Source organism: Mus caroli, unplaced genomic scaffold (genome assembly GCF_978045245.1).
Source record: "Mus caroli unplaced genomic scaffold, Mus_caroli_1 scaffold_9, whole genome shotgun sequence".
Lineage (NCBI taxonomy): Eukaryota > Metazoa > Chordata > Mammalia > Rodentia > Muridae > Mus > Mus caroli.
Window position 1 is genome coordinate 62002058 of NW_028227264.1, and position 14434 is coordinate 62016491.

The following is a 14434-nucleotide window of genomic DNA, read 5'->3' on the forward strand; positions in this document are numbered from 1 at the left end:
CCTCCCTTGTGGGGTTTTCTATTCTCTTGCACGTAGCACATTCTGTGGTTCCCATTACTTTGTTTCCAGTTTAGAACTGTTGAGAACCAGCTGCTGTGAACATCTTCCTGTCTTTTGATGAACATGTGAGTGCATTTCCATATGTGTGCATCATCTCCTAGAGGTAGGATAGCCTAGTGGGACATGTATCTATCCAGCTTCGGGTGGTTCTATAAAGGCAGTGTTCCAAAGTGGTTGTACCAATCAGTGGCTACAGTAACATTTAGTAACATTTAGGTGTAATTTAAGCTTAACTTTCTGTGTCATTTTCATATACAAATTTGTATAAATTCTCTAGATTAGATGAAATTTTCTACAATGTTGCTATTTTGAGTAATAATAATAATAACAATATACCTGAATTCTCTATCCCCTTTTGAAGTGTATCCTCCTCTGATTTGTTTTTTTTTTTTTTAAGATTGATTTGCTTTTATTTGATGTAGATGAGTGGTTTGCCTGTGTATACATAGGATTTGGTGCCTGCAGATGCCACAAGAAGCTATTGGTTCCCTCCTAGTGGGGTTACAGGGTTGGTGAGCTATTATGTGGTGCTGGAAATTGAACTGGGGTCTTCTAAAAGAGTAGCCAGTGCTCTTACCCATTTAGCCATTTCTCCAGCCCCATCTCTGATGTAATTGTAATTTACTGGTTTTTGTTTCTTTAACAAAGATGTATTAAACTCATATGCCATGTGCTACTATGTAGTAAGATTCAAAATAATAAATTATATGACTTTCATTCAAGAGAGTTATAATGAACTAAAGAAGACACCAATGTTAACAGATATTTTGATTTATTTCACTCAAATCTGTAAAGCTACTTTCTTAATCTAGTATTTGTAGACTTAGTAAAGAAGTCCATTAAGAAGTGGCCAAGCTCATTCATAATTTCTAGTTATTTTTATGATGTATTCTCCAGCTGTGACTCTCTTTTTTAAACGACAGACAGGCATTTTTTTTTATCTTATACAATATAGAAGTCATTTTGACTTTCTAAGTTGCTTCTTATGATAAGTATGTACAGTTTAATTCTTGTTCTGTACTCTCTATTATTGCTTATTCTTTAATTTTTAAAAGTTAAAATGTTTTGAAGTTCAGTATTTTCTGATACCCATTGTCTTAGTCAGGGTTTCTATTCCTGCACAAACATCATGACCAAGAAGCAAGTTGGGGAGGAAAGGATTTATTCAGCTTATACCTCCACATTGCTGTTGATCACCAAAGGATGTCAGGACTGGAACTCAAGCAGGCCAGGAAGCAGGAGCTGATGCAGAGGCCATGGAGGGATGTTCTTTACTGGCTTGCTTTCCCTGGCTTGCTCAGGCTGCTCTCTTATAGAATCCAAGACTACCAGCCCAGAGATGGTCCCACCTACAGTGGGTCCTCCCTCTTTGATCACTAATTGAGAAAATGCCTTACAGCTGGATCTCATGGAGGCACTTCCCCAACTGAAGCTCCTTTCTCTGTGATAACTCCAGCCTGTGTCAAGTTGACACAAAACTAGCCGGTACACCCATTTTGGCAATTGAGATACCATCAGTGTTTGTCCTTTGGAATTACTTTAGTAATTCCATTGACATCCCCAGGGAACTCTATTTGATCCCAGGTTCCCTTCAGTAGCGCAGCATTCACGCTGGCTGAAGGTACTACTGCCTTCACAGGTAGCGAGGACCCCCAAAGAAGAGCCGGAGACTCACGAGTCCCTATTTCTGAACTTACATCCTCATTCCGGAGTGCATTTTCACTTACAGTTTCACTCTGACATTACTTTTGATAACATCACAAAATGCACTTCACCTTTTTTTCCTTACAAACACATTCTTTTCGCGGTGTTCCCATCCCAGTGAATGCATTTCCATGTTTACAATCACTGATGCCATTTTCTAGACTCCTCTGCTAAATGCCTTCTATTCCCCAAGCCCTGGCGCTTTCCTCTCGTCAGTGTTGCGTGGCTCCTTCCTGCTTTAATCCTGGTGATCCTGTCCAGTGTTAGGCACCCACCGTTTCTCTGTGCAACTGAGTTTTTGCCTGGCCTCCCTGGCTGCAATGTGATTGCTTGAGTCCATGCAAATGGCTATTGTCAAAGTCCTCTTCCAGACACTTGTAGCTTTCAGGGTTCTTTGGTCTCGCCAGCTCCATTCCTTACCTTCCTGCTCTGGTTTTCTCTATACTGTCACCCTCAGTAGCTTGCATGCTTCTCCCCTCTCTGCGCCTCAGGATGTGACCCGCGGTGTTTTCTTTTGCTTACTGTTTTGTTCTGCACTGTTCACAGAACAGCTTCCTCTCACTGTTTTAAGATTCACTTTGTTATGAACTTCTTCCTATATTCGCGGCAGCTCAGATGAACCCGGAGGCGAGGGCGCTAGGCAAGGATCACAGAAGAAAAAGACAAATAACATGATGACCTCTTTTCTGTGTGCATTCGAAAAGGAGTCTAGGTTTTAGAAGATTATTTTATGGTGGTTGCTAGGGGTAGGGCACAGAGAAAATGAGAATCAGTTAAGGGATTCAAAATATCGTTTGAAGATTTATAAGTTCTGAATATCTAATTATAGTAGTACGGTAATGCTAGCTGATAACAATGTTTTACATATTTAAAATTAAGTAGAAGAATAGACCTTAAGTATTCCTACAACATATACATGTATGGCTATTAGGTATGCTAAGAGTGATTCTAATGAATTTAATTGCAGAAATCGTTATTTGATATGTGTGTGTATGCGTCATCTTGTAGACATTGAATATATGCCAATTTATCAATTATGCCTCCAAAATTTCTCTCAAATATTTACTTTAATCCCCTTAAAGCTGAGGATTTTCCTCTGTGCTGCAATTTTATTTTAATTCCTATATAATTTAAAATTTTTATTTATTTTATGTACATAGTGCTTGTCTACATGTGTGTATATCTATCATCTGTGTTCAGTTGTCACAGAGGCCAAAAGAAGGTATCTAATCCCCCTGGAACAGAAATTACAGGTTGTGAGCCACCATGGTGGCTCTGGGAACTGAACCCAGGTCCTCTGCAAGAGCAACAGTATTCCTAGGAGCTGAGCAACTTCTCCAGCCCTCAGTTTCTGTAAGATTCTTTTGTTTGTCTATGCTTTGGTCTGAGAACTTTCCTTCACATTTCCAGTACTTAATCACCGTAGTGTTTGATGTGCAACATAGGCCCAGCAATTGTTGGATGAATGGGTGGATTAGCTAATAGCTTAGAGCCTCCTCTTTTTATATTATGTGCACTTTGAAATCTTTACATATACTTCATGTTTCTTGTCAGGGTTGCAATTCACATGTTGCCTTCTCTACCCATTTGAGTATATTGATGCGGGAGTTCTTGTCATACTTTTAAAATCCCATCTGGGAGTCTCTTCATCAGCTGGAAACATTTGATGTCTTAGCTCAGAAACCTTGTGTGTGTGTTTTTCTTCTGGCACATTAAAAAAAAATGAAGTAAGTGTCAGCCCTTGAGGATCTGAACTCTGTGTTCCTCTCTATCTAGGGATATTACCAATTGACCTTGATATTGAATAGATATTTTGACCTGGTTTGCAATTAGGATAAGTAGACAACCTATGAACCCAATAGTATTATTGGTTAAAGTAATTACAAGCACTCATAGTAACCTTTAATTTAGAAGAATGAGCACCCTTTATTTCAAAGAACAGTTGGCACATTATGTATAGAATGTGTAATATCATTTGTGAGCAATGATCTTCTCTTCTCAAATGTTGAATAAGCTCTCTGCCTTGCCTCCTTTCTACACACCATCACAATGTATACCTATGCTTACTGGTCCTGTCCTTGCTTGCAGGTTTCAGAGGCTTGATATTTAAGGGTACTGGTCCTCATTAAGGATTCTGTCCTTGCCTTAGGTAGAGATGACAAAGCATCATGTTCAAAATCCAGAACACGTTTGTACTTTTAAAAAAATCCCAGAGTCCTTACAGCATCAAAGGGCTCATTCTAAGATATTCCTAGCCACCACCAAAGCAAAGGAAATGATATTTTTAAACTTTAACCTTCTTTGTGATAACTTAGGTACACTATTTTCCACCGAAATCCTGACAATGTCATTCTAAATAAAGAATCATGCATAGGCTGTAGAGGAACTTACCTAGTATGTGTTCTGATTACAGTCTCTCACAGAGAGTCTTCTGTCACCCTTCCTGAACATTAGTGCTTTTTCGTGAGCATTTCTCAAAAGGGGCTGTGCATCCCTTATAGTCATTATGTTCTTTGTATGATTTACATCTTTATGTGTTCTGCAATGTGATTTATACTGGTAAGCGCTGTTGTAAACCAGGGATATGAAAATCGCCAAGAACCTCACAGGAGAAAAACTGCATAGTATTTTTGATAAAATGTAAGGGTTGATCCGTGATTTTTTTCTAAGATTATTTACTGTTTTCCATATTCATCCCAGTCCTTACATCCAAGTGGCTTCTAAGATGAGCCTGGTGTGCTCAGTGTTGCACTGCTGCAGGCTGTCTTCCATCTCTGCTGTTCTTGTACTGTCTTGTAAGAGGTTGAGAGAGTACCATTATCTCCCTTTCCACCAATGGAAAAGCAGATACCAAAAGAATGGGTGACTTACCTATCTTGTAGCCCTGATTTCAAAGCCCAAACTAGGACCCAGAGAAGATATGGGGCGGGGGTGGGTGGTGGGGTGGGGGTGGAATCCTAGAGGGCCAAGGAAATCACACATTGTCTTGGTTTATTCAGGAGCATGGGCATTGGGTTGACAGCTGCTTTAACTGTCCTTCCTACACTTTGGGAAGAATTCAATCTCCAAAGGCTGCATGGAGCAGTAGAGAGCTTTTGCTTTTAGAAGGGAAGGAACTAAAAAATATAATAGCACTAGCCACTTACTAATGCTAGCAGCATTGTCCCAGGCAAGGAGAGTGTTGTGGAAACACCCCGCCCTGCACCTCCCCCCACACACATTGAACAAGTCATTGTTTGTAACTCTGTTCTTTCACCAATCTATTCCTTTGCACTAACTATCTACTTAGTTAACATAGGGCTAGTAATGACAACTTCACCCAAAATGTGATGCTCATGGAGAGGCCAAATAGAAGTACTTTATAAGTTGCGTGACATATAAATCCAGGCTCTATTCTTGTGTAACAAAGAAAATCCTTCCGGGACAGGAAAGAATGTAACATTGTTGGGATGAGGGCTCTCTAACAGGCTATAAAAGACAAAATGTATCCATTTTGGTCTGCCCCCTCCCTAAAGATGCTTAGGGTCTTGAAAACCTCAGCCTTCTCCTTTTGAAAATAATTACATTTATCAAAATTCCACAAATTATTGGAAGATACACACGTGACATGCATGAACTAGTATAAATATTCATGACACTTAGTAGTGTTTTCTAAGAAAAATTGTGGGAGTAATAAATAATGTGTTTTAAAAAAAAGCATACGAGTATAGATAGTTCCTTTCTCTTAGATTTCTTCATTATCTTAACATTTGTCCCAACAAAGAGATCACATTGATACATCATTATTAACTACTACTAATGACCTGTATTTAGACTCACAAGGCTTGTATAAATACTTTTATTCTATTCTAGAATCTAGTCTAGAGAATGGCATTACATATAATTGTCATGTGTTCCCATTCTGCTCTATACTATGACAATTTCTCAGTATTTTTCCTTATTTTACAAACTTGCAGCTGGGCAGTGGTGGTGCACACCTTTAATCCCAGCACTTGGCAGGTAGAGGGAGGCAGATTTCTGAGTTCAAGGTCAGCCTGGTCTACAGAGTGAGTTCCAGGACAGCCAGGGCTACACAGAGAAACCCTGTCTGGAAAAACCCAAAAACAAAAACAGAAAACAAACTTGCACGGTCTCTTGAAGAGTGCCCATGTAGCATGTGGGATGTTTCCCAGGGTACTCCTCAGTGTTTTGCTTCTCATTGTTAGGTAGGACTTATGGCTTCCTAGAGAGTATCCCAGAAGTGACACTTTTTTGTGTCATAATGTATCCATGTGACATCACTGATGATGTCAGCCTTAATCACTTGGTTAAGATAGTGCTTGACAATTTTTTTTCCATTACATCCTAAGCAGTTTTAGCTGGCCATCATTTATATACGAGGTTCCCCTACTCTGTCTGTGATACTTTGCAATGAGTATTACTTCAAATGACCATTATCCACAGACACATCCTTGTAGACTGTTCACACTAAAGCACTTTCCTATTCTAGTTGTTATTATATTTTACTTTTCATTTCATTCATATTTTCATCACAAAGTGACTTGTTTCGTTTGCCTAGTTTACTGCTTGCCTATAAGTTTCCTGCCCCCAAACATGAACTTCAGGAAATCAAGGGTCTGGTGGGATTGTTCACATCTGTACTCCTGGACTCTAACCCAAGGGCTAGCAGATGCTAAGTGCTTAGCAACTATTTGTTGGATAAATAGCAAAGAAAAATATAGGATTGGTTTATTAGCATTTATGAAATGGAAAAAGGTAGTTGAATGGAGAAAAGTTTTATTTGGTGTTTTTAATTCACTTGGTTTGTTTTCATGGAAAGCTAGATGTAAATATTAATATCCCTGGGAAATAGGTTAACAGAATATTGGAAATTCAAGCTGCCTGATAGTGCTCTTTGTAATGTGTCAGAGTTTTCTGTGACTTGTATGGGTTTGGTGATTAGCTTGAATTATCATCTTGCCACAATCTAGATCCCTCTGGGAAGAGAGCCTTGATGAGGGTAAGTCTAGGCCAGACTTCGGGCAAGTCTTTGGGGGATTGACTTGATTATGTTAATTATGGTGTAGAGGCCCACCCATTGTGAGTGCCACCATTCCCTAGAGAAATGATTTCTACCTCCCAGAGAGTGGGGGAAGTGAGCTGGCATGCATGCATGAGTTCAGCACGGTCTGCTGTGGACCATGGTGTCATGTGAGCATCTGCTTCATGTCTCTGTTGCCTTGACTTCCTTGTGATGATAGACAGACACCTGAAATTTTGAGCCCAATGCACCACGGTTCCCCTTCAACTTTTTTGCTATTCTCAGCAATAGGAATCAAAACTAAGATAGTACATATATGGCTGACCAGGGACACCTCTCCACCGTCGTGGCCTTTACCTATGAACTATCTCCTGTTTCCTACTATAGAACTTCAGAAGAAGGACTGTAGAGATTCCCGGTGCCCTTGCTTGGCTCCATCTGACTGTTTACTGCCTACTGTCTTTAGATTCATTGCATCTCACTTGCCCCAAGGGAGCATCCGGGTAATATGTCTTTCTTCTATGACAAGTATTGAGATTTTTTTTTTAAATATTTTCAGGACTTAAAATCTCCAAGCCAGAGGGATGAAATTGCAGGGGCCCGGGCCACCTTGAAGGAGAACTCCCCACTCCTGCATTCAATTTGTTCAGCATGCTTGGAACATTCCGATGTTGCTTCGCTCAAAGCCAGTAAGGACACCGTCTGTGAAGAGATCCAGAACGCTCTTGATGTCATTTCAAATGCTTCCCAAGGCATCCAGAATGTGCCAGCGCCCCCTGAACCTCAGGCAGCAACACTGGGAAGTGCTCTTGATGAGTTGGAGGTAAGCAGAGAGCGCCAACGATGTGACTAAATGTCTCAGTACAAGTAAGCGGACACGGACTTTCAGTTCCTACGATGGAGTTTGGAAAACTTCTATTTTTATCATTAATCAGTCTCAGTGACCTTCCCGGCTCTTCCAATGAATTGATTACCAATGAGATTTCCTATTGGCATGCTTAGCACATCTCTGCATAAGAAGCCTTTACATTGGAATTGCTTGGGATTCTAGTGAAGGCAGATACAAGCTTCTGAAGTGTAGGGTCTATTTGCTATACAGTATTTATTATCTGCACTGTTATATGTGTTTCAGGACACATCTGGTCAGTGCCTTTATTAAGGGCTTATATTTTCACAAGAGCACGTAGGCTAAAAGCATGCTAAGCATTATAAATGACCAACTGTCATAGCATATCATAAAGGGGTGAGGTATCCTCAAAGAGCCAAGGCATTTAAGTCAGGATCAGATGGGGACCTAGAACATAGGCTCAAGGCTACTCACCCTCTGTTTGTGACAGCATAGAAGCCAGGAACCTGGTGGAGTCATCAAGGGGGAAAGTTCACAGCTCTGGTAAAGAGCCAATGGGATCCGGCTAGAACAGGCTGTGCCAGCTCTTCCTCTGAACAACTGGGACTCTTTGCAAGGCCCTTTTTTTTCTTTTTTTTAAACACACTGAGGCTTATGTCTTAAAGGAGAGATGTTAGCACCGAAGGAGCACAGACTAAATGCAAATAAGGTGAGAAGCTGGGAACCAGGCGGGAGGCTATGGTCAGAACACAAAGTCACCAATTACCTTATGTGCATCACCCTACTCTGTCTCATGCCAGCATCAGCAAGGCTCAGCTGTGTAGGTAGGAGTCAGTTAGGTAATGGTAGAATGGATGTATGGGGCATGATCAAAGGGGAGGAGCCACAGCAGATGTTGCATGCTGAGTCCTCTAGCAACACAGAGTAGAGTTTATGGTCTCCGATGCTATTAGGAATTAATGTCCAGGAGGTCTGGAAGACAAACCTACAAAGCTTGGGCCACCCAACAGTTGGTACTTAGAGAACATTGGTTTTCATAGTGTGCCTTACTAGGTTGAAATATATAGGCCTTTGCATCTCCCAGTTATTTAATAAAGGACATCTTTGAACTCTGGGGTGAGGAGAATTTATCTGTGCATCAAATTGTCCACCATTTGATAGTGAGTCTTACTTGGAAGTGGGAGGTAGCTATTATATATCTTGAATACCATAGATAGTTCATTTTAAATTTTTAATCAAATAACCAGGTAGAAGAGGTTTTTATTAACTATAGGAAGGCTGTAGGCAAAGCTGGTCAGAAGAAGATCAGAAATTCAATTCTGAACAAGTTGAGGTATTTATCAGGTCTTCAAGTATGATGTTAAAGAGAACTGGTTACCCTAGCCCTTCAAGGAGCTCTGTAGTGAGAGACAACATACATAGTGTGGTGTTTTATTCCTGGGTTTATATTCCAGCTGTGGCATTTGCTACATTTGTAACCTTGGGAACAATACTTATGGACCTATATGTTGTCCTATTTATAGGAGGCCAATAACAACATCACAGCCTCATCATGTTAAATGAATTAATAATACAGGTTTGAATGTTTAGAGCAATGCATAGTAAATATTCAGTCTTAACATCATTATAGAGACTATTTGGAAGCAGATGTTTCCATAATGAAAAAAATACCTATAATTAAAGTTACTAAAGTTTTACCGATAACCAAGAAAAAAAGAAAGAAAAAAACCCACCTAACTCCACAACTTATATAATATCCACGCTGTTTTTACCAAGGTCATAGGAAATTCATTAGATAATTAATACTTTCAAGTTTAAAATAGCTTGCTTTCCCTTTAATTAAATATCTTTAAACAGGCTCTTCATTTCTAATCCAGTATTGTCAGGTGCCAGATTATTATATGAAATCCATGTGAGATTGCATAAAATATCCAGTCACGTGCAGTTTAGGGACTCATTGTCCGATAAGGTTAAAAAACAAAACAAAACAACAAAAAACCAAAAATCCAAAACCAACAACCAAAAAACCGAATGGAAGCTAATAATCCCCACCCCCCAGTGTTCCTTCCCTGTGATGAGGGCACGATAGCCTTGTGTATTATATGCATATCTTGATATCTTTAAAAGATGCCATTTTAAAGACCAGCCACAGATATGAGAAGAAAGCGGCTAGATAGCAGTGAAGTGTTAGACCCTAAATCAATAAAGTATAAAACCGAGGACCAAAGTAAAGGGGAAACCTGATCATGGTTTGAAGAGCTTTGAGGAGCTGATTAATCATCTTCTACCAGGTGACCACATTTCGACCTCCAGTAAGCACATGATTGTTCATTCACGGGGGAGAGAATCATGGGAAATCCCAGTCTTGTGGATCTTGTTGTCTTCCCTTCCAAACACCATCCTTTCCAAATTCTATCTGCATTCTTCCTACACCTTATCACTCTGGTCACCTACTGTCCTCGAGGCTACTGCTAGACTCCTGAAAGCAGTCTGTAAGTCACACACCTGCTCCCAAAGGCATTTTTCTCTTAGCAACCAAAATCTGTGGCCTGAAGAATCACTGCTGTGAGTCAGCTTTGTGATCTTTTTGATGCCTGCTTTGGTCTGCCTTCTCCTGCAGCTTTCACCCCCTTGGAGGTCTGAACACTTCAGCTAATGGACTTTGGTGCTGATTAGGGAAAGTTGGAAGCCTTCAGCCTCTACTGGAGTGTTTTAAGGTTTCACGTGTTTCCTTCACTGGCGCCCTCACACCAGTACTTGGGTTTTTAATGACCTAGACCACGTGTGATTATTTCTGCTTAGGAGGGTTGCTTTCTTAGCAGCCTTCAAAAATAAAGGATAATGGGGGAAAAAAAGAACTGTTGAACAAGGTCTTGGTTTCTCTTGCAACACAGTAGCTTAACTTGTCTGCTTTGATGTGCAGCTTTGTAGAGGTTAGCTCTGAAGATGGCAAGCTTCACCACTGTGGGAAGTCAGGGCATTTGCAGACAAACGGTAACATGGTATTAATATGCACGTCCTAGGCTAGCTGAGCGGCTAGCTGAGCACGGGCGTTGGCTTAGTCTGCTACAGCAGTGGTCATAGAAAACCACTTATCCAGTGGACTTGAATGTCTGGTAGTTAGAAAGTGTCTTTTAGAGAGAGAGCCACAGTTAAATGTTTTTTTGTTTTTTAAACCATTCGTTATAGACACTGAAAGGGAAATTTGCCCTCTTCATGTCTGTTTTCCTTCCTGATAGTTACATCCAAAAGAAAGCAGTTGTAGTCTACTTCCTTGTTAAAATAAAAATGGAGGGGAGGCTACTAATACATACAAAATTTAAATAAAATACCTTCTACGAAAATGATTAAGACTCTATAACATTACTTGGTAGATATCATTATATATATTCATCTTTTTTTATTTTCTCCAAATAAACCCAACTTTAAAAAATAAGATAAACTATAAAATATTTCTGGTTGACTAAAATATTTTCAAGATTTGCTATTATGTATTTATGTGTTAAGTATGTATTTTATTTAGCTTTGTGTGTGCATGTGTGTGTGTGTGTGTGTGTGTGTATGAAGGGGCATACATGTATGAATGCATGAATAGAGGCCAGAAGAGAGTATCAGGTGTCTTTCTCTATCATTCTTCGCCTATTCCTTTGCAGTAGGAGCTCTTCCCAAACCTGGAACTTTTTATGTATGTATGTATGTATGTATGTATGTATTTTTGGTTTTTCGAGACAGGGTTTCTCTGTGTAGCCCTGGCTGTCCTGGAATTCACTCTGTAGACCGGGCTGGCCTCGAACTCAGAAATCCTTTGTCTCCCAAGTGCTGGGATTAAATGTGTGTGCCACCACTGCCCGGAAAACCTGGAACTCTTATTTTCATGGCTAGACTTGAAATCAGTAACCCTCACTGATTTTCTTGTTTCTGCTCCCCTTGGGGTTGGGGTTCCTGGTGTGTGTTAGATGCCTGGCTTGTTAAGTAGGTGCTAGGATTTGAACTTTGGTCCTCAGGCTCTCTCTAGCTCCTCTGGCTAAGCATCTTGCATGAATTATTCACTTGGTTATTACATTGTCATCATTGAAAAATCTAATTTTTCCTTTACTGAAAAAAAAATTGTGACCTAAGTTGTATCTATTGTAAATCAGGAAGCCAGTGGATAGGCGCACGCAGGGTATGTGTGTCTAGTCTCTGATTCCAGAAGAATTTGTAACTGTATGCATCTTGAGTTTTCCTAGCTAGAACTTAACACAATTAAAATTTGGTATCACCTATGGTAAGTTTGTAGGAATCTTAGTTTGTAGGAATCATCAGAGAAGTTATAAATGTAACCAAGCCTTTCTGGTGGCTTAAACGCTGCCCATGGATCATTAAGTAAAAATAGTCTGTATTTGGGAAGTGCTTCTTGTAATGAGGTGGAACTTTCCAGAGGACTGGGCAGGTGGAACTGTGAAGCACATTTTTCCAAAGCGTCAAACAGATTTGTTTCCAGAGATGTCCCCACAAAAGACCTCATTTATCCTCAAAGTTTTCCAAGTCGATCCTCCACTGGAACACCTTTGGTCTCTCAGTTTAGTTTAGGAGACTAGTGTGATAGGCAAGGCATAGCAGAGGTCGGAGAGGAGAGAGCATAGAGAAGGGCCCTTTCAAGAACGGAAGACCTCTTAAGACCCATTTACTTCTGAACAAGCAGGCAGAAGACCTAGAATATGTCCCCAGGACCCTAACACTGTCTTAACAACTTCTGAATATTAGCTGTAGTCAAAGACAGGGTTCCAGAACAAAGTGCCTGGGAGAAGTACATCCAAGTTACAAATAATTGCCAAAGCTGCCCCAACTAGATAAAACAGAATTTACTGAACATTTAACCTTTTAACAATAATTTTGTGAGTTAAATGGTTGTACTTTATATTATTTACAGGGAGCTATATTGGTAGAGGATCTGAAGTAACCTTTGCTCTATTTTGCCCCTGCAAATATTCTACTGTGAAATAAATGGGTGTAGTAAATACTCTGCCGGGAGCCAGGCTCATTAAATGTTTATAGTGTGAAAATGTATCAGCACACTTCCTCAACAGCTACTGAGCCAGACCTTCTGCTAAGTCTTTTATTCTGGGCTATGACTGTTTGTGGGTATGAAACTTGAGATTTATCGGTGAAAAAAAATAGTAATTGAATTAGAACACTGTACACTGTAAATTGATTTATTGGAAAGGCGAGTGTGAATTATGAGTGTTGCTTCTGCATTTGTGACTGAGAGTCAAGAAGTGTTACATTGTGGGTGAACAGAATTTTGAGAGTGTCATTAAGTAGGAAACTTTGCCAGTGAAAACTGCCTCAAAAACCTGAAGTCCTAATGAACAAATGGCCCTCAATGCTTATGAGTTGGCACATTGTCAGTGGATATTATTAATATTTTCTAGCTCTACATAGTGATATGTCCCTGTAACCTTAGCACTCCAGAGGCTGAGGCAGCAGGATCTCTAAGTTCGGAGCCACCCTGAACTGTGTGTTGAGACTCTACTTGCTGGGGAGGGAATCTTTATTGTTAGTAAAATTGGCACGACACTACTAAATTTATTCTCATCCTCTGTATAGTCATTGTTGGGTAAATATGTAACTATGGAACTGGAACAATGTGTCTGCTGTATGAACCACTATGAAGAACCAGTGTGGCTCTCTTGCAGACGACCTGAGTTTGGTTCCCAGCATCTGTGTAGACTGCTTCACAATAAATAACCTTTATCTCAGGGGATCTGACCCCATGGCTTCCTTATGCACCTGCTCTTAAATACTATTATATCCCCCGACCCAACACACAAAATTTTAAAAAATAAACTTTTTAAAAAACAAAACAAAACACTTGACATCCATTAATACACACACACCCTCGTGTAGAGGGTAAAAACCAAACATTGTGATCACAATAGGAATTACTGTCATATGTCTTTTAAGCTGATGATTTCAAAGGATACGCATGTAGTTATTTTATTTTTGGAGATATTCTATTTTTCCTATATATATTACTTTATATATAGTTTTTACCCTCTAATTCAACCCTTGTTCCCTGGACCAGTTTTCCTTCCCAATTTTGTGTGCTGTTTTTAAAGTCACAGTGTTCGTATATGCATCCTCCATGTCCTTGGGTGTACATAGAGGTGTACCAGAGCATAGTATATCTACGATATCATATCCCTGTATAAAACTGGCACTCTATCCCCCATCAGCCATCAACTGATTGATGATAGTTCCTCAGCTAGATGTGGGACGTCATGAGCTCCTCCCTGTCCTTGCTGTGGTTCTGGCTGGCTTGATCCTGTATAGGTCTTGTGTAAGCAGTCACAGCTGCAATGGCTCCGTTATGTCTAGCAAATATTGCAAACATCCACTACGTTTGGCCCTTTAAAATCTTTATGCTTCCTCTTGGGGAAAGGGACACTATGATATAGGTGTCCCATTTAGAGTTGAGGAAAGTTCCCTATTCTCTGCACACTGACCGGTTGTGACCAGTGATGATATTATCATTTATTGCAAAGAGAAATGTCTTTGATGAGTGTAGAAAGACACATTAATCTATGGGCATGGGCAGAATAATAAAATGTAGAGAATAGGTTTATTACTATGTCCATTTTGCAGAATAATTGTATTAGGTTCTTCACTAGGGTGTATGACCTAGCTAGTCATATATTTTTTTTTTGTTTTGTTTGATTGTTTGAGTTTCAGTTAATGGAATCATGTGGACCAGTCCTTAAATATAACCAGTAGTGGTTGGTTATGTCCATAACATTTGTGCCACCATTGCAAGAGTGAGC

At 39.9% G+C, this 14434-nt stretch overlaps 1 protein-coding gene across 5 annotated transcripts in view; it reads left to right on the top strand.

Moving 5' to 3' along the window:
• Positions 1–14434, top strand: part of Ctnna3 (catenin alpha 3) — a 1580538-nt gene that overhangs the window by 378543 nt on the left and 1187561 nt on the right. For 4 of the 5 annotated variants that reach the window (XM_021173456.3, XM_029482775.2, XM_029482772.2 and 1 more), the window contains exon 6: positions 7344–7607. In XM_021173456.3, the coding sequence (XP_021029115.2) occupies positions 7344–7607 (264 nt within the window). Of the gene's footprint in view, positions 1–7343; positions 7608–8194; positions 8341–14434 lie in introns of those variants that run through there. The other variant, XM_021173458.3, reaches the window with a different exon arrangement.